This window comes from Anser brachyrhynchus (assembly GCF_964034855.1).
Source record: "Anser brachyrhynchus genome assembly, chromosome: 1".
NCBI lineage: Eukaryota > Metazoa > Chordata > Aves > Anseriformes > Anatidae > Anser > Anser brachyrhynchus.
Genome location: NC_137694.1, coordinates 35,648,598 through 35,675,593, shown reverse-complemented (window position 1 = coordinate 35,675,593; position 26,996 = coordinate 35,648,598). Strand labels below are relative to the sequence as shown.

At 37.9% G+C, this 26,996-nt stretch overlaps 1 protein-coding gene across 5 annotated transcripts in view; it reads right to left on the bottom strand.

Annotated features, from left to right (window-relative positions):
• USP15 (ubiquitin specific peptidase 15) overlaps window positions 1-25,155 on the bottom strand; it is a 75,189-nt gene extending 50,034 nt beyond the window's left edge. For 2 of the 5 annotated variants that reach the window (XM_080576948.1, XM_080576949.1), the window contains exons 1-4: window positions 24,973-25,149; window positions 8,743-8,870; window positions 3,624-3,754; window positions 765-891 (exon numbers count right to left, since the gene is read on the bottom strand). In XM_080576948.1, the coding sequence (XP_080433074.1) occupies window positions 765-891; window positions 3,624-3,754; window positions 8,743-8,870; window positions 24,973-25,061 (475 nt within the window). In that variant the 5' untranslated portion in view covers window positions 25,062-25,149. Of the gene's footprint in view, window positions 1-764; window positions 892-3,623; window positions 3,755-8,742; window positions 8,871-24,972 lie in introns of all 5 variants that reach the window. The other 3 variants (XR_013945210.1, XM_080576946.1, XM_080576947.1) reach the window with 3 other exon arrangements.
• Between the last annotated feature and the right edge of the window lie 1,841 nt (window positions 25,156-26,996).

Sequence of the window (26,996 nt, the reverse complement as noted above, 5' to 3'; positions counted from 1 at the left end):
TGGGCTTGACTTTATGCCCTTGGCATAAAGCACAAGTTTAACTGCACAAATATACTTCATTGAAAGAATCTTGTCTCAGAAACACATACAAAAATACACCAAAAACTGAGCTTATGTGATCAACAATATCTTTGTATACATTCTGATTGTTATTTTCAGAGACAAATATGTTTTTAATATGGTTTCAAAAAATGACACAATGTTTAAAGAACATGCAAAATAAAGATAAGATACAGGTTTAATACAGGACTCGGTTACTTTAAGAAAGTGTGTCTGGCCTGCCACTTCACAGCCCAAAGAAGTTTACTTTTATAAGTCACCTTTACGCATTAATTTATAAATCCAATTAATTCCTGTGTTTTCATTCCTTTTCCTTATGTATGACTATCAAGTTTTAACTAATGAAATACATCTATGGAAACACCTGAAAAATTGCACTTCTTACACACCAAAAGCCAAGAAAAAGCACAATGGAATCCAATTAAGGTAATGAAAAACATTACACTGCTCACTTTCTGAAAAGCGCAAATCTCTAAAGTTACCACAGCTGTCTAGATAGAATACATTTTATTTTTTTAATTGTATTTAAAATTCTATTACAATTGTTTAATTTCTAATTTTGACCCAAAAAAGACCAGTCTCATTCTCTGTAATGGTTAAATGCCCACCTATCATTTTATACAGAGACTTATCTATTCAGAATTCACTATAACATACTATTTGAACAAGTAACAATCATATAATGTTAAAATAGTTGCCCATACCTATTGTATCAGCTTTACTAAATCTTCGCGTGACAACATTGTTCATATTTCCATTTTCACAAAGCTTTAATTCTGTTAGATATACTTCTACTTTGCAGTGCTTTACAAACATACCCTGTTCAACAACCTGAAAAACAGATTGACATGAAGTATCAGTCCAAACATATTTTTATATACACACTTCAAAACATTGGAGACCTCTTAAAAAAACTAAGTTCAGGGAAAGCAAGACACTTAATAAATGTCAAAAACTAGAACTGAAACTCTACTATAACTTTTTAGAAATACAGTAAACTGAAAAGTAAAAGTTTTCTCTCAACCATTGTGTCTTATCTGTGCATAACACCATGACTTTCAAAGTCTTAAGTACAGTGGAAATCACAAATATACATACTTAATCTAAAGGTAAGATACTTAATCAAAAGATAAACACCAAAAGTTATTTTTTATTTCAGAACAAATTCATTGTATGCTGCTTCCTCAAAACATGAAGAACTAGTTTTCACACTTAGTGAATACTTATCTATACCAATACACATTACTAAATTCTGGATATCGCATAGCTGATTTTTAAACAAATCTTGTATTTAGACAATACCTACAAATATCAGCTATGTTCTGATAATGAATACATTCATTTGAAATTTCAGCTACTCATTACAGTTGTTTGTAATTGTTCATTTTTGTAACTCCTATTACAAACTATTACAAAAAAAATTACAAAAGTATACAGGAATTCCTTTTTTATAAAAGTAAAATGTAGAAAAAAATATTCAGGGTCACCTCTTAAATGTTTTTCCTTTTGATCTTCCAAAGTGTAACTGCAGTACTTAGTCATGTAGACTGTTCCCAAAATAACCATCACCCTGATATGTGATACATCTGACAAATATGGTTAAAAAAAAAGCCACCAGCTAATAGCTAGTAGAGATCTGCTATCTGCTGTACAAATATAACTTGTAATATAACTTGTATGTATGTGCTATAGGAACAAAAAAATAGTGAACAATTCCACTGTTGTTCAGTTGCCTTAACTATCATGGCTGGCAGTCATTACATTTAAATAAAAACGTATCTTAAATTCAGCAGCTTACTCAGGTTTTCAGCTACTAGAGTAACAACAAAATAGTTGCAGTAAACAAAACTGAATATGACTAAGACATTTCTTAGAATAAGATTTACAACATAGTAGATGCATTACCATATATAAATTCATGTTACTTGACATGAATAAATGTCAAATAACACATTCAATAAACACCTTCCTCATGCCCCCAACTCCTACCCCAAAAAGTAGGGGTAACAAAGGGGATAAAAGAAAAGTATCAAAGCACCATGCCACCACTATGAAAAAAACATTAAGACAGATAGGAAAAAGAATTGAGAACAAGTGTGAAAAGCATCAAAAAAAAAACAACCCTCACTTACCTGAACTGGAATATGTATCTCAGATGACAACTACTGCTCATACCGGCAGATCATAATGAATCTATGACAATCTACCTGGCCACTCATTACACTGCATGTATTTTTCCAGTCACTTCCTTGCAAGTACAAAGCAATATACTTTCGTTACTTTCTCTCTCCTTCTATTTCCCTCTAAAATTTTAAAATTGCTGAACATTTACAATGATGATGTAAAAGCATTCAGTTCGCTGAAACTCATCTTCAGGAAGAAGAGTACCAAGTTGATAATACATATACATCTTTAAAGTAGAGCCATTCAGACGGATTTCAGCTCTTACAGAACTAAAGAAAAATGGGAGACATTCCAGGCATGTTTCTATAAAAAAGAATGTCCCTTAATGTACTAAAGAAAATGTTAAAACAAACTTTCCTTGCTGACCAAATGGATCTTGAAGACAAAAATCATTCTATAGCTAAATCTGGCGATTGTTTGAAAGGAACACATTTGAATTAAGCAGCCAGCATGCGTGTATTTAGATCATATTCATGTCAAAGAGTGAAAAAAATGTATTACATCAAAAAGCATATCCAACTATGTTTTAATCATAATAGATTCTTTCAGCAACTTTTAAAGAATTGAAATAAAGATCTCTAATTTAAAGAATATGCCCTAAAGATCAGTTTAAAATACATTTGGGTATGTTTGCCATTTCTAAAACATAGTAATTCACTCCAGTGATGATGCAACTATAATCACTATTCTGAAAATATTGAGAAATAATCCAAACAGAAATGATTATCTCATCAATAAACTGGTAAAACATTATATTACCGTAACAATAAGGATGACAGGTTCTAGAGCAAACAGTCAAATATGTTAATTTTTGACAGTCTCATACTGATATAGGGTCACAGTATCCACTGTACCACGGACTAGTTATATTCAGATAACTTTTTGTTTTGTTTTTTGCTTAAACAAAAAACTACCATAGCAAGTTGCCGAACGCAGAAGATTCTGCTCATCAGGAGAGGAACAACCAATTACTCTGCCAGTGTTAACACTATTAGAACTAGACTTTTCACTAATACAGCCAATACAGTTTTAGGGTTTTATATTTAATTACAAAATCATTTGCATTAATAGACTTACAAGTTTCTAAAGCAAGATCTTCTTGAAAAATCTTGAAAAATTAGCGGGCTTATTTCCAGAAAAAAAAGCATTACATTCTTTGCAATCCTTGTTTCTCAGTTTTCAAAATTTGAGTCTCTAAAATATGAATAAAAATTAGGTATGTATAAGCAACTAAAGCAGGATTTGTCTATATAGTCATCACAGGCCAGGGCTTAAAACCTTCTAGTAAATACAACTTCTAATGGATTCCTGTGGAATTCCTGCATATTTGCAGGACTACAGTTGAATCACATTCATCCCAGTGGGTAACTTAAGAGTACCTTGCGAGCTATTGGCTCTTGACCTTCCATCAGCGTGTACCAGCTAACTAGCCTATTCCAGCCTTCAGTTGGCAAAAGGATGTAGTCCAGCTCATCAATGAGATGTTCCTTGAGAGACTGAGAATCACCATCTGTAAGAGAAAGATATTCTCACTTCAGTACTTAATTCTGCTAAACTTTTAAAGAAACGTTATTTTTTCATATAAATAGCAAACTATTTTCTGAGTCACAGTTACGTTATGGCGTTCAAAGCAAAACTTTTGAAACTATTCCGGCATGCTATCCGGTACACGTATATCATACCTATTACAGGTAGTATTCCTGCTCTCATGAACGCAGATGAAAACAACATGCAATCACGAGCACCTATTTTGTTACTGCACACAGCTTTCAGAGAATCCAATCCATTTCCCCACCTTTGCACGTATTTCCACATAACCACGGACACTTCCATTTCACGTTACTGCAACAGCCTTGACTGAATACGAAAGAATGAGAAGCTACAGTAGATTGAGGCAAAGTTCAAAGTTATTCACTCCATGACAAACTGGTAAAATAGCATGGTACAATCCTCCTATTTAAAGGATCCTACGTGCTTTGGAAACACAGTCCCTACCAAATTCTTCAGTGAGGCAGCACTTGAACGACATACAGCTTGGCAACCTCTTACATAAGTAGCATGCTTTTAGCTTTGGTTCAATGCTTATTACAGTAGTAAGAGAGCAGCTATTCTATATGTGTAAGTGATTCTAGATCTGCACCACTGCAAGCCTCGGACAATCAAGGCAGCTGTCTGTGCATTTGGAAGTATACAGCTACAGGGCAGCAAACATCCCTCTACACAGAGTGAGATCAAACAGGGAGACCCACACATTTATCTCCAAAGAATGAAGCAGGATTACAAGTTTAATGAAGTACAAAAACATGTAGTAAGTAGACAGTCTATTTTCATTGTCCTACAGGAATGAATTGTAGAAAGTACACAATTAAAACTGAGTGTAAAAGTAAGGCTAAATAACCTCAAATTGCTTCAAATATTGGCTTTCCTCTTGGAAATATTTTTGTAAATAATATTTCTAAACGAAATGAATATGGTTATCTACATTTTTCTGTAAGGACAAAAATAAGATCTGAATATTACATGCACATGAAAAGCACTAATGACTTCTCTTGTGTCCCCTCTGCACAGATTTAACAAACAACATAAGGCATCCTCAATTAAAAAAAAAAGTCTGAGCATCAAAAACCATCACATTTTAAAAAAGTAATCATCCTTTAATAATAGCTATCTTTTTTTGTGTGCGTAAGAATTTAATAAAACTAGTTTTAACAATAACTTTTCTGCAGGAGGTCAACACTATTGAGGACATTTAGGAGATGCGTGTTCACTTTCTTGTGGGAGGAGTGAACAAGATTCCAGCTTACCAAGACTCTGGGAATCTCCCTACTCAACTGTATATGCTACAGCTTCAGTTAGCTTAAAGGGTTTGTGGCTTTATGGGAAAATGAGGGAAACAGGAACACTTTTTGCTTTAGTCACTAGAATGGTGAAAACACAGGAAAAAGCACTCTTCTACTTCTGTTAGTTTACCACTGGTGCTGACTCTTTCTTTCTCTCTCCAGCCAAGTACTTTGCCATGTGAGCAAAACATGGTAGATGTTGGTAACACGCAAACTGTCCAGATTAAAGATGACTTGGTGAGCAGTCAGAGGGTACAAATGGTTTGCATGCATTTTTCTCCAATAAAAATCATAAATTACTTACTAGGAAGAGCTAAACAACACATCCCCTAAATACAACCAGGCAGCTATTAATATTATAAAGTTATTTTAGAAGAGGGGATAATGAAGTTCAGAAATGGCCAAAGTATTTGTTGCAATTTTAGCAAGAAAAATCACAGGCTTCAACATATTCTCTTAGCTTAACTACCTTGCTCCTAACTACTTTAAAACTCTACAGGATTTTTACTTCTCAAAACCATTGTATGATTTCAGCTGCTTTTTCTTAAAATTTTCCGTAACTTTAAGTAGCAATAGCAAAGATGGAAACACTGCTACAGACAAGTTGTCACATACTGTTTAATCTGTTGAAGTATAGGTAAGAAGTGATTCTAGATTTGCTTACACAAAGATAGACTTTTATATTGTGATGTCAATAAATCTGATATTTACTTCCTATCTGGTTGAATTACAGAAATCATTATGGCTGCTGCACCCTTCCCCTCATTTGTTCAAGAGCTCTGTAAGACTCAGGAGGTCAGTCAGAGAAGAGACGGTAAATGTTAGGGATATCAACAGGAACCCAACACAGAGGGCAAAGAAAGACAACCTCAGATTGTGGATTCCACTTTGGGAGCCATAATACATACACTGTTGAAGCAAAATGTAAAATGGAATTTCACATGAACATCTCAGTGAATACACAGGAAAATCAAAACACAATTCTTTATGGAAATAAATATAATTAATGTGACCTAATAAATGAGATGTCAACCAATGTGCCTTTTGAAAAAAAGACTTTCTTCTTTCCTCCAGTCTATTTCAAACTATCTGCAAAAGTAACAACTTTCAAGAGCTTCAAATTTTGATTCAAAACTGTTTTCACTGATTAGGAAAATCTATATTCAGGAACTGTATCCAAGAAACATTTGCTGAAACAATTCATGACTTACACTATCAATTCTTACGTGGCCCACTCAGTGCTATGCTTCTGGTGGCTGGTAGTACCATAAGACCATTTCACTGTAACTGAGAGTAGATTGTGGAGAGAAATCCATAAACATATATTTAGATCCAAATATCTCTTTAAAAAGTTAATAGTGCATTTCTGTACTGACCTGATATTGCTATAAGAGTTTATAAGTAGAAGATAACATTTGGATTCCATTCCATCTTTCTGAAGCCTCCAGCATTTTCCTATTATAATTTTTTTCAGATTCTTATTTCCTTAAAGAATCCCTCTGACACTGACAATTCAGTCCCTCATATGGAACAGTTTTCTAATTATAAACAATCAACTATTCTAGATAACTACTTCCTTGTTGCTTGCTTTGCTCATCTAACGTTGACTATATAATTCTTCTTTTGAAGATGGTGTACTTTCATCATATCTGAGTATGCTGGGATTAACTGAAATCTCTACCTGTTAATTTACATTGCTGTCTCTTCATCTACATGTTCTGGAAATAAGGGAACAGCATTTAAGTAATATGAGCACAACATACTACATCAGTTTTCTGAAATTATTTTCTTGAATTTAGTAATAGTTTTCCTTATCACTGCATTGTACTGAAGAACACCTGAGAAAGCAAGCCCATTTTAGATGAGTAAATCAGGTTGAAAGAGAATACTATGACAACAACCAGTGTATACAACATACAGCTTTATTAAGTGTCAAAGACAGGATTAAAAACATAAGCATTTTCAGGTTCTATTTATACTACACTGAAAACCTAGTACAGAGTATTGCTGCTCTGCAGCAGGCGAAGCACAGCTCCTACTTGGTAAGTGTTAATGCCCTTAATTTTAAAACTTCCTTCACACAGGAACAATAGCTGCCAGACAGTAATTGGAAGCATGGTATCACTGCCAATGAAGAGCTGCATTTTCAGAACCATGCCTAAGCAAACAATGAAGTTCATAAACCCCAAGGTTGTGTTTATTTTGAAAAAGGGTGTGTCAAAATGATACTAAGAAAAGTCTGTCAGGAGTTTTTAGCAAAATGGCTAATATAACTTTAGATTTGGATGGCTAACCCCAACACAGACTTCACGTTCAAAGCAACTTTAAGCATAATCTGAACACAGATTAAGTTATCAATAATCCAGCACGGTGCCTCGCACATCTAGAAGTCACTTTTTTTTTTTTTTCCCCAAAGTGGTTAGACACGGAAGAAAGAATAAGCTGTTGCTGCCTCACTGAGGATAAAAAAGGATGTTGCTACATCTGATTTCACTGACAAGTGTCACCTGAACATGCCTGCCTCACTACCAGATTTACTACAAGAATGTACAAAGGAACTAGATCCTCACACTTCAGAAAAAAAGTCACTCACCTGGAGCAAAAAGACCTTCAAGTTTGTGAGTGAAAAGAGCATATGACAATACAGCACCTTCTTCAAAGGCACTGATATTAGTCACTGTCAGACATGCACTCACAGTGACAACTAGTGCAACATGGTATGACAAATCCCATGAAAAAGGCAATCGTCTTTAACATAACTTGTGAAATAATGAGATACGAATTAGAGCTGAGAAGTTTTGAATTAAGTCAGTCATAGGTCATCATAAACCCCATCAAGTAGTAAAAATTGGCATTACTACACATAAATTATGTACTACTATTATATTTTCTGTAACTACAAAGATGAAGACCAGTTAGCTATTAGATTTTGTATCCACTAGGTTTTACATATTAAATAATTATAGCTTTAATGCTATTTCAATCCTAGACACCGAATATAAAATTTGACCTGAGGACTAATTTTTTAAAATATCTGGGAGATAATTCTGAGACCTACGTCCACAAATCTGACAGTTCAGCAAGAGTCAGCCAGAACTGTGCAATTAAAACAGTGACAGAGTTTAACCGTACTTAGAAGACCAAAAAGCATCAGGAAACTACCCTCAGTCATTTCTGACCACTTTATATTATCACTAAATTATATAACACCTTTTCCTTTAATGTTCCAGAATCAAAGTAAGTGTTTGGGGCTTGTTTACAAAAATAAATTTTATACTTCAACTTAAAATGTTATTTTAAACAAACCATTTTAGTTCAGCTAAAAAAAATCTTGGTTAACTCGGGTTAGCTGTTTGTCTACTCAACTAAATTTCATCTCCCAAGGTATTCCAAGCCATCATGACAAACTAGTAATTTTTATATTATTAAATATTTGTTACCATTGTAAAGGAGTTCAAATAATTTTATTTATAAAGTTTTATTTCATTAGGGAAACCTATTCTAGTTCTCTTGTCACTGTCTGCAAAAAACAACAACAAAGGTTCACCTTCATAAATGCTGAGATTAATTTACACTATTGACTACAAAAAATGAACAACCTGTAACAAGTTTACACTAAGCATTAGTATTGGCTTACTACACAGACAGAATCAGTTACCTTTGAGAAGTCCAGAATTATCAATAGGACCAGGGTACACGTTCTGATCTCCCATCTGGTATTTGTCCCAGCTGTCAAAACCAACATATTTTTTCCACTGTTTGAACCAGCGACTATCCACTAGATACCTGAAATGGAAGAAGACAGGTAAGCTCATTATTTGCAAAATCTAAAACAAAGTTACATTATTTTAACATAATTTAGAAGTTATGCATAATAATATAATTTTATTTTAGAGGGAGAATTTGAGTGGCATCTCAAGTGGATATTTCTACCATAGCTGCTAGACCGTTACACCTTTCATTTATAGTCACTTCAGGTATTAAAAAAAGAAGTTAAAATTCAAAGATGAGTGTGATCTGTATGCTACTACTCCCCATGTGACCAAATCATTCCTATTAACGCACCTGTATATATCAGCCTCTGAAAATGAAGAATGTTTTTGTGCCTGGCCTGCTAAACATTATCAGCATCTTCTACCAAAAAAGACTTGTAAATCGTGAGGAATTAAAGATCTCACTAATCACAGTGGGCAAATACAATTTTGCAAGACCACCAATACAGCATACCAGATGTTGAAAAATAGCAAGTTTCAAAAACATTTTCCTTTTTAGCATGAAACATCATCAGTTTTAATTCCCGTTCTCAATTTGTGAATTCAAGAGATTCAAGTTATTACAGCTTTAAAATTAGACAGTCCTTTAACAAATGAGAGAGAACTTTCAGTAAAATATTTTTTCTGCTGTAGTTTTATTTGTAACATTCATATGCAAGCCCCAAAACTTTGGAACTCTGCTGTCCTGTCAAGAACCTGAGAGTCTAGGTGTCTTCTTCTCTGAGTCAGCATCAACACATACAGTAAACGTCCTGCTTTTGAGGCAGTACTAGATGTTCCTGCTACACACAACTAACAACTTCACACTTCCATATAAAGGAATCTCTCTAAACCCAGCTTCACAGTATTTCTACCCAGGTTAAACTATTGCTAGCTTGGCTTTTACTGAATCCAGTGATATCTAACATTTTATATTTCTTTTTAGTATAGAATTTCGTTAAGATACCAAAGTTCTTTGGTGATCCCATTTGTTTTTCCCTAAAGACTCCACTTCCACTCTTTCTTTTTCCTAAAAGCATCCATCTCATCTCTTTTGTGTACCAACCCTTTTGCTACTAACCTATGACATGCCAGAATACAATTATCAGGATGAATGACTGCATCAAACTAGAGAGCATAGGTAAATCTTCATTCTTTTCTCCAATGTTTGACTACTGAGCTCCTATTTGCAGCACACCAAGAACATCCTACTGAACCTTTAAGACATCTCAAAACGCTTCCTGGTGATTCAAATTCCAGTCTGCTAACGCATACAGCTTTAGTAAGCATTTAGTAACCCTGTCAGAGTTACTCACAAGTACCATGGAAGAACCCAGAACAAAACCCGTAACACTCCCAGTTCTTGTAACTGAAGAAGTTGTTTACAAACAAAAACATTGCTTGGATACGCACTTTTCTGAACAGGTTTTAAAAAACACATTAACAGAACCATAAATCTGTAGTTACAATAAGAATTAGCAAACCAAAGATACCTAAGTCTTGACTTATTTCTTCTTTTCAGGTCCAGTTTTTCTCTGTTACACCCACTGATCAAGCCTGGAGACAGTCTCAAGAAGGACTGATAGCAAATTTCTGCTAAAGGACTGATCTCTCCTGAGTAGTACTTCGAAGCAGAAGGCTTAGTAGTCAAGTCCTCAGATTCTCTCCTCAATTAAGTCCCAACTTTTCAGCTTCTGTAGAACGCACTCCTTAAGCACATGAATATATAGATAAAAGCCCTTCAGAAAGTATGAGGTAGGAGGCATTAGATACCTGTATAGGAGATCACTGCAGGCTTTTGGATGCTTACTTGCCCTATATTTCTTCAAAAACATCAAACACCAAGGTCTGAAAGGCAACTTTACAACATCTGTGACAACAACATCCTAATTTACACAGTAAATAGTCTTGATTCAAAATATGATTACATCAACACTAATAATAAGTCTGTGAACAAGCTACTCCTAGCATTAGGAATAATTACGAACCACAGCCTTAGTGTGTAACAACCATATGTACAACGCCATAAATATCAGGGGCAAAGATGTGGCTCAACTGCCACAGATGCAGGTCTGCCAGTGCAACAGCTCTGGCTAAGGACCAGCTCTCTGCCTCACCGCACCACTGCCAGCCCTACCCTGCTGCACGTACCTCAGCCACCTCGCAGTGTAACATGTGGTCTTGGGTCTACTCTACTACCACGACCTGCTACTACTGGTCAAAAGTTCTCTCTACTACTAGTTGGTGTCTCTTCTGAAGTTGTTCAGTACATAACATTTGTTACAACTAGAAGGGCAAAGTTTTCTTTCTGTAATCTTAAAAACTTAGCAAAGTAGTCAGACAATGGCCTCAAATTGCTTTCTGAACCAGAACTTTAAAAAAAAATAAATACAAAACCCAAGTTCGGTTTAAACAATATTAGGGAAATGTATATGAAAAGTATTTTGCTGCAAAAATATCCTTTTCCACCCTTTCCAAACTTGGAAACTGGCAGGGACTTAACAGGCTGTTTTGGGCACACTGCATCACATCAGATGTGTCATGAACCAGCATGGCTGAAGCCCTACTCCAGAACGGTGAGATACCTAACATTATGATTTTGCAATACTAAACCCTTCCAAATTAGCCTGCCCCAGCAGGCTGATCATCTTTGCGGCCCTCCTCTGGACTCATTCTAATAAGTCCATGGCCTTCCTGTGCTGGGGGCCCCAGAGCTGAACACAGCACTCCAGGTGGGGTCTCACAAGAGCAGAGCAGAGGGGGAGAATCACCTCCCTCGCCCTGCTGGCCACACTTTTGACGCAGCAGGGCTGCATCTTTTGATAATCAGAGGGCTGGAGCACCTCTCCTGTGAAGAGGGGCTGCGGGAGTTGAGGTTGTTCAGCCTGTAGAAGAGAAGGCTCCAGGGAGACCTGAGTGGCCTTCCTGTGCCTACAGGGGGGCTACAGGGAAGCTGGGGAGGGACTCTTTGTCAGGGGATGTAGTGATAGGACAAGGGGGAAGGGCTTTGAACTTGAAGAGGGTAGGTTTAGATTAGATATTAGGAAGAAATTATTTTCTCCAAGGGTGGTGAGGCACTGGCACAGTCTGCCCAAAGAAGCTGTGGATGCCCTGTCCCTGGCGGTGCTCAAGGCCAGGCTGGATGGGGCTTTGGGCAACCTGGTCTGGTGGGAGGTGTCCCTGCCCATGGCAGGGGGTTGGAATTAGATGTTTTTTAAGGTCCCTTCCAACCCAAACCATTCTGTGATTCTCTGCACACAGAAAAACTCATTTTGCAACACAAGTATCCACATAAAGCCTTACTTTCTTACGTTAAAGCTTTTGCTGAACTCACCTTTTCAGGTTCCAATAGTACCATACCAGAGTTAATGACCATTGCAGCAATACATATGTACCAAACCTTAAACTTGTGAAATTAAATGAGAGTCAGCTTCTACTATCAAATATGACAAGCTTGTGAGAACAGGTATATAATGTGAAGTGACGCATTATACAGAAGTGAAGCAGCATCACAACAGCTCCCTTATATGCTTTAAAATATTTGGTATGTTTGTTACTAGAGGCTCTCAAGTATATTTTTACTACCTTAAAGTCCTCCTAAGCCATACTGGAGGAAAAAAAATAAGCAAAATAGGTTTAAATTTTACAAAGATACTAAGTACCTGTGTTTCTAAAAATCAATAGATGCAGATATCTTCAGATTTGATTTGGTTCAATGAACACAAGAATGTTTTTGGAGGTACAGACCCAAAAGAGAAAGCATTAGGCTTTTAAAGTTTCTCCTCTAAACGATTCCCTACCAAATTCATGAGCAAAGTATTTATCTATTACCCACAAATGAGCGGGGAAGAGAGAATACAGTGGACAGAAGCCTGCATTAGGCAATTTAACTTACTTAATTTAAAAGATCACATGAATAAGAATTGGAAAATTCAGTGAAAACCAAATATAGTTCACTTGAAAATTACAAAAAGAAAATCAAATCTCTTGCAAACAAATTTTCGCTAAACAATAACTAACCATCGCAATCAAATGAGTGTTACCTTCTGTTTTCTGGAACAGAAAAACACACACTAGACCCTACCATGGAAGCTTGAATTGGTACGATAAAGTTAAATGGAGTGACTTTATTATACAGAGTTCATATGTAATTGAATATAGAGTCTGATATTGAAGATAATTGTCCTGGCAGACCAGGGCAAAGGAAAAAGGCTGATAATTGAATCATTGGTATTTGTGTCTTTGTCTTTTTAAAGTACAAGTAGCAGCAGTTCTTCCCACATTTTCAAAAATCCAGTTTTTTCACTCTGCCTGTACAATTCCCAATTCCTTTTACAACCGACTCTTAATATTTGAGTCTTTTTTCTTTAGTAAATGGAAAAAGGGATACTGAAGTTGATTACTGTGATATGCCATCATCCTTTGCTTTATACACAGAAGCTTCAGTCTTGCGAGCATCCGAAAGGCCAACAGCACTCTCACCTTTCTCCTCCTCTGCTGTGGCCTCCCAGCACTGTTCCGTAACAGCCACAGAAGGTGTGTTCATGAACACAGCCACCCTCGGGCATCCGTTCTCCCAGCAGACCAGCCAGCCTTGTCCCCCACTCCACCCTATGGCCTCTACTTAATGCATCTAAATTTGAATGAAACTTTGAATCTTAAAAAAGGAAAGCTATAATTTTACTCAGAAGGGAAATTATCACACAGGCATTCATTAAAACAATGGACATGCTGCCTCACAAATTACTGCTCCTGTAGAGCCATATTACTTTCCAAATGCTTTGCATTAAATGTCTGATCATACAAATAACAGAAGAAATTTATTTTTGGACGTAACAGTGCAAGAAAGCTTGGGATCCATTGTTCTAGATTTCAAATGTTCATCATTACCACCTCAACACGTCATCAACTGTTATTCTTCCACACTCAATTAATTAATTTTGCTACTGACCAAATTCTCCTCTGCAATGTCTCTATAAAGAGTTCTCCTTACTGAAGACTTCTAACATTTCTGCTTCCTAACACAAAAATGCAAAAACCTAGAAAACCTCTTTTATAATCTCGGAACCTGTATTTACATGCTCAAATAATAGATTCATATTTCTAGCACAAAAAGATCAAAGGCCATCTATAAATCATCGATGTATATAAGACTGGTAAGAACTGTAAGGCACAGTCAAGCTCTCTGCCTGGAAAGAAAACCTCTTAAGGACAACCAAATCTTAAAAAAAATCAAAATCTGAGTTTATCTGAACAAAATCTGTCTAGTAGTACAATGTAGAAAAGCAAAATGAAAAATGGACTAATGCCAAAAATTTGAAAGCTACTCAAATTGTTTTGTCTTTATCTCTTTCCTTTTTTCTTGCTTTAATTCACAATGAGTAGTACTTGGTTTAGCTGGTGTATTTTGGACGTACGGGCAAAGACACGATGACTAATTAAATAAAGAAGTTAAACTGGTGCAAACCACTATTCTTAAAATTGAATTCTGTAGCTATTAAAAATAAGTTAATATCTATTAAGCATCAGTAAAACTGATTACTTGCAGACAAATAATTGGCTCCATCCTTTTTTTGCAAGATGCATTCTGAAGACTAATGAAAAGATCATGTAGAAAGAAGGGAAGATCATGTAATTTGCATGCACTCAAGGGCAAAGCTTCAGTTAATACAGCCTGTAATATGAAGCTGTTTATATCTATACTTGAATAGTAATTTTTAAACAGTAAGATCAAAACACAGAAGATCTAACAAAATGATCTTCCTGGTTAAGGGAGAAACAGTCCAATGCCACAATCAGGACTGCTTACAGACCACATCAAAACCTAATAATCAAACTTGGATTGAAACTATTACAGATTTGATAAGGCTCTATATATGTCTTCATACAACCACAGAATGGTTTGGGTTGGAAAGCACCTTAAGGATCATCTAGTTCCAAAACCCCTGCCATGGGCAGGGACACCTTCCTCTAGACCAGGTTGCCCAAAGCCCCATCCAGCCTGGCCGTCAACACTTCCAGGGATGGGGCAACCACAGCCTCTGGGCAACCTGTGTCAGTGCCTCACCACCCTCATAGTAAAGATTTTTTTCCTAATATCTAAACGAAACCTACCCTCTTTTAGTTTGTAGCTATTCCCCCTTGTCCTGTCACTACACCCCCCTGACAAAGAGTCCCTCCCCAGCTTTCCCGCAGGCCCGGTTTTCCTTTAGGTACAGAAAGGCTGCTCTAAGGTCCCCCCGGAGCCTTCTCTTCTCCAGCTTGAACAACTCCAACTCTCTCAGCCCGTCTTCATAGGAGCGCTGCTCCAGCCCTCTGATCTTTGAGGTCTTACCAGAGCCTACCCATGACAAGAAATCATAACTTAGAAAGTACTGCTTTATTCATTATCCCAATATTCAGCTCTTAACACCCTTTATGAACAAAGATGAGCAGGATATTTATATAAGAAGTCTGGTAATGAATTTAATTTCTATTTAGAGATAATACCCTTTCATCAACTCAGGATCCACCAACATTGTTTATGCTTCTTAATTTAAACAAGTAGGGAGTTTATTCTCAGACAGATATTTTTAAGACCGAACTCAGTAGACCAGCTTTATACAACTGTGAGATAACACACGCATTACACAGAACAGAAGGTTTTAGTGAATTATGTAGCCAAGAAAGAGAAATTACAGATATAGGGACAGATTTTGAAAAATGTTAACAAACACTGTAGCTGCGAGTTCTTACAGTGGATTACTGGCTATATGTATGTACATATATGTTCTGTATATGTTAGGCATATTAGCATTGGCTACTTTCACTTCAATGGCAATCTGATACGGGTAAGAGAAGTTGTTTTTATTTACTAGGGAACACAGTCCCAGCAGCTGTAATCTTGCACCTTCACAAGAACTTGTTCTCAAGCAACAGATGAAACAGATTTTTTTTCCATTTTTCCATTTTTTTCCTTTTTTTTCCCCAATTTTTCCATTAGGAAAAATGGAAATTTGTGTTCAAATGCCATACAATTCCCTCATCTTTATGCAAGAAGGATTTAGCATGTTCAAGATTATGCTACAAAAGAAATACAATTGTAACATGCTCAGCTTAGGGGATCAATCTCCTAAAGCACTTAAAGCACATTACTAAAATCCAGACTTCTTAGCACAAAAGGAAAAAGGGAAAATCAGAAATTTTAAGACTATAGATTTTGATCTTACAAACATACTCAGTGCAGCATTCTCAGCAAGATCAACAAGACTACTCACCTACACAAAACAAAGCAGGCAAACCTTACAACCTACTTTATCTTTTTGTTAGTGTTACAATACCCATGATATAATCGACCATCTGAAAACAAAGTATTTACCTATGACAGACCTTCAGTATTTTAAGAGGAAAAGACATACCTCTAGTAAACAGAACTATGTCTGCTAAAACCTAATTTCTTAAGTGAATTTCAGCACGTTTTAGGGGAAACATCAAAAACTTTCAGCATGCACTCGAGACTAGATATGCTTCACTGAATATGTACTGTCCCAGATACAAAAATAGCATACCATGCATTAGTAAAACAGAGATAGAAAATGCCTGCACATCAGGCTTGTTACGATGTTTCACTTGTATGTTTGTTACTATTACCTAATCCAAGGAAGGGTTCCAAACCAGTCCAAATACTGCAGCAGCTTTCTGACCTCTGGAGCCGATGGAGGAAGCTACCCCAAGACATCTCGGCAAAGTTCAGAACTATGGATTGTTTGTTTTTTAAAACCATTATTTAAGTTATGTTTGCTACTTGTCCCTGATGGAATCAAGACTTCACTCAAGCAGGAAACACAACATTTTGCTCTCAGACATCAGCGGCCAAGCTAATGGACAGGCTAACAAACCCACCTTCGGGACTTGTAGCCGAGACTGAAAGAGAAAATTGTCTTGGATTCCTAGATATGCTGTGCTGAGGGGCAAACCTTTAAAATCAAGATAACTTCGCAACAAGGGGAGCTGATTAACTTTAAATAAGCAAATGCTCAGCATTCATGGGTATAAATAAATCGGTCACCTCACATTACTTGCTTAGAACAAAAGAAAACACCCTATAACACACACGGAAATGGTCCCAGTTCAAGCGTGGCCCACTTCACTACTTCTGACTGGAGCTTCAGAGGGCTTCGAAAGATATGCCTGCTCCCATTTGTAAAATGTGGTTTGTCTGTCTGAAGGAGATTGTAACGTACAAGCGACAACTTAAACTCCAGTCCACCGAGATGCAACTTTCCCTTTGAAAGGCAACAAGTTTCAATACCACATGGACTCAGCGTCATCACCACAAAAGGCAAAAAAGCTGAAATTCGCAATCTTGCACCATAACCTCCAGCAACACTCCCCTCTCAGCAGCTGATGACAAAAGGCCTTATTTGAACCCTTTGCCCTCACGTTGCATTTACTTGTCTTTGAGTCTTACTTCAGGCCACTGTGAGCTTACTGATCATGCAAGGGGGTTGAAAAATATAATGAGGATGTCCCTTCATATCTGCTGACATCATAAAATCGACTATTTCCTCAAAAAGCAATGATAACTGTTGGTCATACCTAGCTCATCCCATACAGAAGCTATTTTCCAATATTAAGTTCCCCATTTGGTATAATTTTTCTCTACATAACTCTTTTATTTGAATGATTTCTTGAAAAGTATTGACAATTAGAAAGTGCAATATTTATTCCTCTTCCTCTTTTCCTATGCTTGGGTTGTTTTCAAGGCACACATTACTTACGACCTTAAACTATTTTACATAATATATACCTCAAAGTTGTATTTAAGCATGTGATCTTTTACTTCATTCTTATTGTTAGAAGCAAACAAGGTTTGTTTAGAAATAATGTAAACCAGCATTAAAAAGTGAAAGATGACTGTTTCAAACTTGCTTTAGCTGAAGACACTACACAGACTAAATCTATATTTAGGCTGAGTTTAGATCAGTTATTCTGACCTCATCTAGCTCCTACAGACAACAACACTCAGCAAACGGTTCACTGCAGGTGTTGTTATTCTTTGGGTCCCATTAAAGCGAGACGAGATGGTGAATATTTCCAGCATTTACAAAGGACTGCTGATCTCTGTGCTGCAGGGCCATCAGTCTGGTTCCTGCTTGCGTTCTCTTATTCATTACTGGACTTGCAGTTTCTTCACCATAACCTACGAATTATATGGTACATAATACTTTTAGTATGTTTTCCCAATATATGGATACCAGTAAAAATATTTTGGTCCTCTTAGCCCTATGTTCAATATGAAAACATAATTATCAGTTGGTAGCCGTGCATTATATTCAAATGTGTGTTCATATTAGGTCAGTCAATTAAATTTATCAACAAGACTGCATCCTTATGAATGATCAAGTGTAGAGAATTTGAGCAGGCAAAATTGGGATGACTTTATAACAGCCTTCAAACACTAACGAGAACAAAAAAATAAAGCTATAACCAATAATAAAATTCTACATAAAATTTTAAATAAATAGTTTAATTTATAGATAATTTAATTATTAATAAAAATTAATAATAAATTTTCTAAAGCTTTAAAATTTTGCTGCTGCGTGACCACGTACGGGCATTGTTCACTTAACAGAAGAAATTAATAGAACTAGCAGGAGAGCTGCTAATTGATTTCTAAAATTCTTTCATGGTCCTCTGGCTTTTTGTGTAATTTAACTTCACCCGTGGCTTACCACACATTTTGATGCAATAAACCTTAACCCAGCATCAGCATCATAGAAGTATGACTGGATTCATTTTTTACCTTAACACACAGGTTGATAGGAAAATGAACAGTATGATTACGATCTTGGTACACACTATTTTTGTCAAAAGCATTCTGAATACATTACTCAGCTATATACTGAGACAATTAACAAGAGGTAACATAACCTAAATTTATTTATACTACCCAGCAGGTCAGTCTTTCACTTTCAAAATCAAAGCAGTTAACTTTAATGTGCTACTGAGATACTTTGGAGAAACACACTCATTTCCCCACTGTGGACTGCTAGAACATCAAATCTTCTGCACACAAGCAATCATAATTTTAACAGCAAAACTGTACAAATTGTCCAGAGATATAGCTAAGGATTTTTTTTTTTAACCTTGTCACTGTGCATGAGTATAGATGAAGCAACAGTGAGGACAAAGTGGAACGGTGTTGCTGAAAGCAAATTAGGACTCCTGTTTAAAGGCACAGTATCCAATTTTTGTTCTTTCTTCCAACTATGAAAAGAAGAAAGATAATAAGGAGTTTGTACCTGTATTTCTACTTTGATTAGCCTAGACAAAATTGCTTGACGAGGTATACCCACGACTAACAAATGCCTTCAAAATTCAAATTTCTTTCAAAATTAACAAGTGCTTGAAAGTTCAAGAAGGCAATTATTCTACTTTATTACATAAAAATTAAACCATCAATTTATTCAAAAAGTAGGTAAGTCCACAAGAAAAAAATGGGTCAAAGAAAGAAAAAATAAATCACTTAAATCAGTTTTAAGAACTCTTAGTCCGTATTTCACACCCCTCCTCTGAAATTAAATGTTTGTTGAATGAAATGCACCGACATATTTCCAAATCAATTTTCAGTCAAATACCCGCTACAGCCCCCCGTGCTCAGTTCCCATAATGTGCTGCAGTAGCCTAAGCAGCACTTCACACATAACACCAAGAGCTGACCAAAACCCTGAGTAAGTCAAAACAAATGACTGCATTTGTGTGTTAAATTTTAAGTTACTTGTGAACACTACATTAAGAAGCACTTATTTTGAATACATATGCAAATTATCCGTTAAAGCAAAGGTTTCTCCAAAAAGAAAAAAAATTAACTCCTAAATCAACGTTTGACTTCTTGTTTTCAGGTAAAAGCCTAACACAAACATGCCTTTCTCATCCTGCCCAATCAATCAACACAAGAGATTTACACCTACTTATTTCCATTGCAAGCATTCTCCCAGAAGAATTTTAAACAGAACACTTTGTACATCTCCGTAAGCTGGTGGTGAAATGGTGCACCGCTCCACAGCCAGTGAAATAAATTAAACACAGAACTTCAGCCGTAAGATCTTGAAGTCAAAAAATCAGCAACTCAAGCCCCATTTGAAAGAAAAAGAACCCAAATGTCAATTCTATCTTTGGAACAATAACAAGGGAGTTCCCTGTTTCTCATCATACTGGTTTCTCATTGTAATAGTTCAGGAAGTTTTTCCAAATGTCACTGAGGTGCAAGTCCATTACACTTCACCATGCTGTCAGCAAAATCAAGTAAAATCTTCCATTACTGTTCAATCTAGAGTCTGTTAATGCACAGCACAATGATGGACGATCAAACATGGAAAACACTAGGAAGACCACGGTATAAAATGTTATTAAAGCGAAGCACTTCAACAGCAAGGTTATCATCAGTGACGAGCACTGCAAGGTTTTCAAGTAGGGCTGTATGTTCCCACTCAAGACTCAAGTTTTCATTATAACCAGTATATAAATGTTTACAATTTTTTTTAGGGGAAACACTTTAAAGTTGTGTTCCCCCCTTCTGGAGGGGAAATCCTTTAAATATGAACTTCCCGAATCATTCATTGGAAAGCATTTTACCCCACTTAAAATTTTACCTATTCTCTTCAGTGACTATGACTTTTACAATGAGAAACAGCCAATAAAATTCCTACAGTGCAAAAAATGAGAATATTTTCTTCACCTTCCAAAAAATATACTCCTTCAATAACAGTAGTACCTCTCTGGAATCACCAGAATTTCAGAAGTGATGTGTATCAGAGACACATCTGAAAGAACACAAAATATTATACTTCTATAGTTTTCGTAATTTGCAAGTCTTAAAAATCAAGAACAGGTTGAGCATTTGTCTCAGCATTAGGTAAGCTGAAGAACGGCACCAAAATTCATTGGCTATCACAGCTAGAAATCTTTATGTGCTAGCCTAAAAACCCTTATCCTAGAAGACGTCTTCTTCTTAAAAACCCTTAGCTTAGAAGATGTCTTCTTCTTAAAAACCCTTATTCTAGAAGATGTCTTCTTCTTAAAAACCCTTATTCTAGAAGATGTCTTCTTCTTAAAAACCCTTATTCTAGAAGATGTCTTCTTCTTAAAAACCCTTATTCTAGAAGATGTCTTCTTCTTAAAAACCCTTATTCTAGAAGATGTCTTCTTCTTAAAAACCCTTATTCTAGAAGATGTCTTCTTCTTAAAAACCCTTATTCTAGAAGATGTCTTCTTCTTAAAAACCCTTATTCTAGAAGATGTCTTCTTCTTAAAAACCCTTATTCTAGAAGATGTCTTCTTCTTAAAAACCCTTATTCTAGAAGATGTCTTCTTCTTAAAAACCCTTATTCTAGAAGATGTCTTCTTCTTAAAAACCCTTATTCTAGAAGATGTCTTCTTCTTAGTAAGTATGTCAGCACAGCACTCAACAATCCATTGAAATAGACAAAGGCTCTTAAGTTCTTTTCCGTTAGGCAAGGATTTCTCCTCCTCTATTAAAATTTGAGAATGTTGACCTCATTCCAAATGAACACCGTCTGTGACACATGGGCACCAGAACTGGGCAGCAAGAATGGTATCAGCAATATATTACTGTACATCTCTATACTGCTACTCAGTATTCCCTATTTAAGCATCTAAGGATTGCATTTGTTCCCCATAGACACCAAATAAACTCACGGTAGTTATCTGCCCACTGTAACAGCCTAATTCTTTTCCAAGTTGCTGCTTTTAGAAATACAAATGTCATTTATATTCTCTTCTGTTAGATGAAAAAAGCACGTTGGGGAAATTCTGTGAGAAAGAGAGAGAAAAGTTGGTGAAACTCACTGGTAAGTCTATGTTGTTGGTCCTTATTAGTCACTGTTACCCATTACCAAGTGAACCATTTACTGGCATGTGATACCTGAAGGTGAGATATGTGGTCTCAAGCCTAGACCACAGAGGGCTGATGCGCGTAAGAGGTAGCAAAGTAAAGAGTATGAAAGCATCTGTAATGTCTTATTTAAGTAACTGAGGCAACATTGCTGACTAAGAGAGCTTCAGCAGAACAGGAACTACAGGGAAAGCAGGGCTGAAAGTGGTCTTAAAGGTAAAGACAACAAGTTATACCTCAATACGAGGGAGAAAATTAGAGATAATCACACAAGAACTGACAGAGTCTTCAGCAACCCTTGGAGAAAACTGTTCCAAGATCAGTATCTTTCAGTGTTGAAAACTGTATCTCAGTGACACTGTAAAAGCAGAAAAACTTGGCAAGGTTCTTAAGAGTAGCACTGCAGCTCTAAAGGCATTAAATGACAACATTAAGACCAGTTGGTCATGCAAAATATTCAATGGTTAAAAACTGATGAACGCCAACAGCTCTTAACTTTCTGAGAGTGGATATAGGAGGACACTGAGTTCACATTTGTCTGCAGTAGTAACAACCGATTTTTTTTTTGTCTTTCTGAACGAGAGGTTAAAATCTCCACAAACACTAAAAAAAATTCTTCTCACTTCTCATCAGCAGAATTACACTGAGAAGTAATCATATGCAATCCTAAGACTGTGAAATACAAGATGAAATTGAGCATTTCTTCTCTTCTGAAACAGAACGACATGTCTTTGAACCACAGAACCTGAAGGACCTTTGGAAAATATTGCAATATATATAATGCAAGTTCTGAGGAAAGACAATGTGGTTTTAATGCTGAATTCACGAACAAAAGTAGTTAGCACTTTTTAAAACAACTAATAAAATAAGGAGGTTCTTGCTTGGAAAAGCTTAAATTTGATGTTTAATTAATTTATCTATTTAGAAAAACAAGAAAAATGGAAAGAAGAATCCTCAATCTCTCCTAGTTTAATCATTTAATTTATTAACTGCCCATAAAAGAATGCAAAAAAGACCACCTGGACAGACTAGCCCAGATTCCTGTCCCTGAAGACAGAACAGAAGATACTGATCTTGTCCATCCACTGAGGCAATATATTTTTATCCATACTATGCCCAAGGTATTTTTGAAAACATTCCATGAAGCAAATTTTACAGCTCACAGTCTGTTCAAATAGGGTATTTGAACATAATTGTATTCTATCAAACTAACTTTTCACTATCTAACTTTAGAAACATTGCATTTAAACCAGTTTCGTTTCTTTCTCTCTACAGTAAATGTGAAGAACTGATGAAGTTCATTGCCCTCTCTAGACAGTAACAGGCTTGCCTCCCCTTGCTCTATTCTTCATTTCCTTTTTTCTTAAGGGGAACCCCCCAAAGCTTTATACTTTATACATAGCTACAGTTCTCCGAATTCTTGGGAGACTGTCTGTGTAAGCTGGTAATTTTAAAAGCACTGTATTTAAGTATAGTGCTTGAAAGCTCAAACAGAACAAGCTGATACAGCATTGCTCACATTTTTCAGCAATATTTACTATTGAATGAATGAATGAAAATTGCAATTCTGAATCATGACTTACAGCACTTTAGCTATTATGTTTCCTTACCAATGCCCCAAAAGAATAAAAAGCTACTACCAAAATATCTCTGAATAAAGCACTTGGACTAAACACACTCCTTAATTTGTAAAGTTAAATACATAGCTCTAACTATTAATCCTATGAATGTACCTGTATATGCATTCATGTTCCTAGACGTAATAGTTCATAAGTCAAAATTAATGGGACTTTGCCATAGCTTATTCAGCTCTGCAACACTGGATTAATATTAGTGTCAAAATCACATTGAAATATATTTATTTTCTGAGAATGTCTAGAAACTTATTTCACTTAACTGACTTTTCCATTTAAAAATATTTAGTGTAATAAAAAAAAAATACAGCTCTGTCCATAAGTGCATCGTGTTAGTCATTACGCAAACCAGTCATAAAGCTAGTTTCACTTTGAATAATACTAACTGTTCAAGATTTTTTTTTTTTTAGTACTCAGGAAATACTCAACAAAACCATTAAAAAAATCGCTTAGAAGATCACATGCCTAAGCACTCTTGTACTACTGCCGGTCATTTTCAACACTACCGTTCGAATTGATTTCCTTTTTCTAGTTGCTTATACTTTTTCAGTTGAAGAGCAGCCTGCTCATATGCCAAAAAGTGAACATATACTCAGCAGTATTTGAATAATGCATCAGAATGTATGCTTCTGACACATGCTGCAGTATCAACACTGTTAAATATAGTCTTTTATAGAACTGGAACAGTGAGTGATGACAGCTGAAACGAGGTGGGTTAGCTCTACTTTTGCGTATTTGTACTTAATTTTCAGTAAGTTAACGTTTCAGCCTTTGTCTTTGGGTGACAGCTTCACGAGGAAAGAGATGAAGAGGCTGAGCGGTGGAAAAAGTGTCAGTTCCCTTTTTTTCGTTCCCTCAAAAAACCCTGACAAAACCCCCCAAAAAACACACAGCGTGCAACCTAGCCTCGAAGAACTACAACTGGAGAAGCTGGGTTACCAAGCGCACGCTGGAAGGCTGTGCTTATTTAACCTACATCTTTTCAGCCATGGGTTCTTGTGTTGACAACCCGCACGGCCCACCAAGCAGCGCTTTCTGCTGGCCAGGAACCCTGTTTTGCTGCGGAACACACCATCAGGCCGGGCCTGCTCGCACCTTCGGGGGCTGCTCCTTGGGGAATTCACACGCTCCCCGTCAAAGTTTAAACGCAAGGCATGAAATGACAGCCGCGGACGGGCTTCAGGACACCCCGGCGAGGCCAGAGCTATAATTTCTGGTTTAAAAAAAAAAAAAAAAGCCCGAGCCGTTTCCTCCCTTCGGGGTAAAGAACGGCAGAAGCGCTGACGGGGGGCTGCCCTCCCCGGGCCTCGCAGCTCGCCCCGCGGCCTCCGGGCCCCGCAGAGCCCGGGGCCGCCCCCGGCCTCTCCCCCCCGCCGCCGCTGCCCCCCAGATCCGGGCTGAGGGAGCAGAACGGCGCTGCCGTGTCCGCCCCCCCCCGGCTCCCCGTGCCCCCCCGGCTCCGCCAACCGCCCGCGGTGGGGGGGGGGGGTGTGGGGGGGCCGAGGGGAAGGAGGGCGCTCCCCGCGCCGGCCGAGCGCCACCGGGGGCGAAGGGAGCCGCCCGCGTCGCCCAGCCAGCCCCGGGTGCCCGTCGCCTTCCTCCCTCACCAAGTGTCGCCCTTGCGGAGGGCGGTTTTGAGCAGCGCCGCCACGTCCGTGCGCTGGGTCTCCAGATCCGCCGCGCCTCCCTCCGCCATCTTCTCGCCCCGGCGGCAGCGACAGCGGCGGCGGCAGCGGCGGCGGCAGGGGCAGGAGCGGGCCGCGCTGCATGCTGGGACTGACGCCGCCGGGGAGCCGCCCTCGGCCCCCGCCCTGCCCACGGGCCGCGGGGAGGGGGCGCGGGGAGGCGCCGCGCCGCAAGGCCGCCTGGCGGCGGGGAGGTCTCGCCGCTGAGGGGCCGCGTCTTGCCTGAGGGATGGGCCGTGGCGGTGGCCCCGTGGCCCTGTGTCCCCTTGTCCCCGTGGCTCTGTGTCCCCGTGGCCCCGTGTCCCCGTGGCCCCATGACACTGCCAGAGCCCGGCATGCCCCGTGCAGATCGTTGTCTGTGAGACCACGCTTCAGAATGGGGCAGAAAGGGGAGATCGCCTTTCTGGAATAAAGGGCTGCTTGCATTCCTCCAGTGTTGTCATTGAGGTGTATGCGTGGTGAGGTGCTGTGCCTTGCTGGTGAATGTGTTGTCCATAGGTTTGAGTGGTTTGGATTCCCGGTGTTGGGATAGCTGCATAACCCAAGTCACTGTGCGAATGCTGTTGGGAATGTGGATGTGCTCGATGACTTGCTTTAACTTTCCCAGACCTTTACAAAACCACAACGTAATTTGTTGTGTTTGTTTCAGTCCCTCTTATCTGGGCCTGATGTCCGTACAAACACTGCAACCTGACATCTGGCACCTCACCAAAACCCGAACGAGTCCCCGTGTTACATGGCGGTAACGAGGAGCGCTTTCTCTCTCTCTTCTCTCTTGTGTATAGATTTCACCAAGTTGTACAGAAATCTTGGGCTGGGGGTCAGGGGGCAATGCTGCTTACAAACACCTGGAAAGTTCCCTCCTGCAGATCCAGCAGCGTATCCATAATGCACGCAGATGTATGCTGAGCCCCCTTCCTCCACCCAAGCCATTATAGCATGCTGAATTGTATGACTAATGCTAGAAATGCATCATAGGCTGCCACTCGTATATTATAAGCTATTGGACGTTACTAGCTATTGGCTAATTAGCACGTATGAGCTAGTAGCATGTAGCTGTTATAAACAGCACTAAAGATTGCTCTTTAGATACACACATGGCAAAAAAAAGAGTGGGAGTAAAGTTCCTTTACAGCCACGGTAGTCCAAAACTAAGTAAATATTTTGCCAGGATTATCAGTAAAGATGATGATGTTGAAGTAAAGGCAAAGGCAGGGCCTGCATCTGGAAAGAGAATACAGATATGGAAGTCATACCTCCCAAGAGGTTGGAGGGACTGATGGTGACATTCACAGCTTCTGTAGGAGCTGGAATATGAAATTCCAAGATGAAGAACAAGTAAATTAAAGACATCTGTCATGTGGAGACACCCATCTCCTCATCTTGGTAAACAAATACAATGTTTTAAACACCAAAAGTTACCTGTATGCCAAACTTAAATTATTACAAAAAGATATTTTCTTGTCAATTTGGAAAAAATATTTCTTGATCCACCATGGTTGCTTTGCCTAAAGACTCACCTGGAGCCACCTATGCCTCTATGTTTTGGGTAGCATAAATGCAGTTACTTCTGTTCCTTAGGTCAGTCTATTCATGGTACAAAAACAGATACTAGATATACATTAGGTGCTACAGTTACTAGACAGAAAAGCACATGACATGCCATTTAAATCAGAGCTTTTTCTAAGAATTGAAATGGAGAGATGAGTAACTCTGAGACTCTCAGTGCTATGCAAGAAGCAATTGTGCCTTTTACAGTACAACAGCAGTGTAAACTTGAGGTAGTCTTTCCTTTGCTCAAAATTATTGAAAAATGCCAATTAGTGATAAATCTGTATTTTTACTAAAGTTTTCTGAGCTAGCGAGGAACTGTTTCCAAGTATATCTATCCTCAAAGGTGCCCAAGGATCTTCATCTTAATCTAGTAGATAGAGACAGTGCCGGAG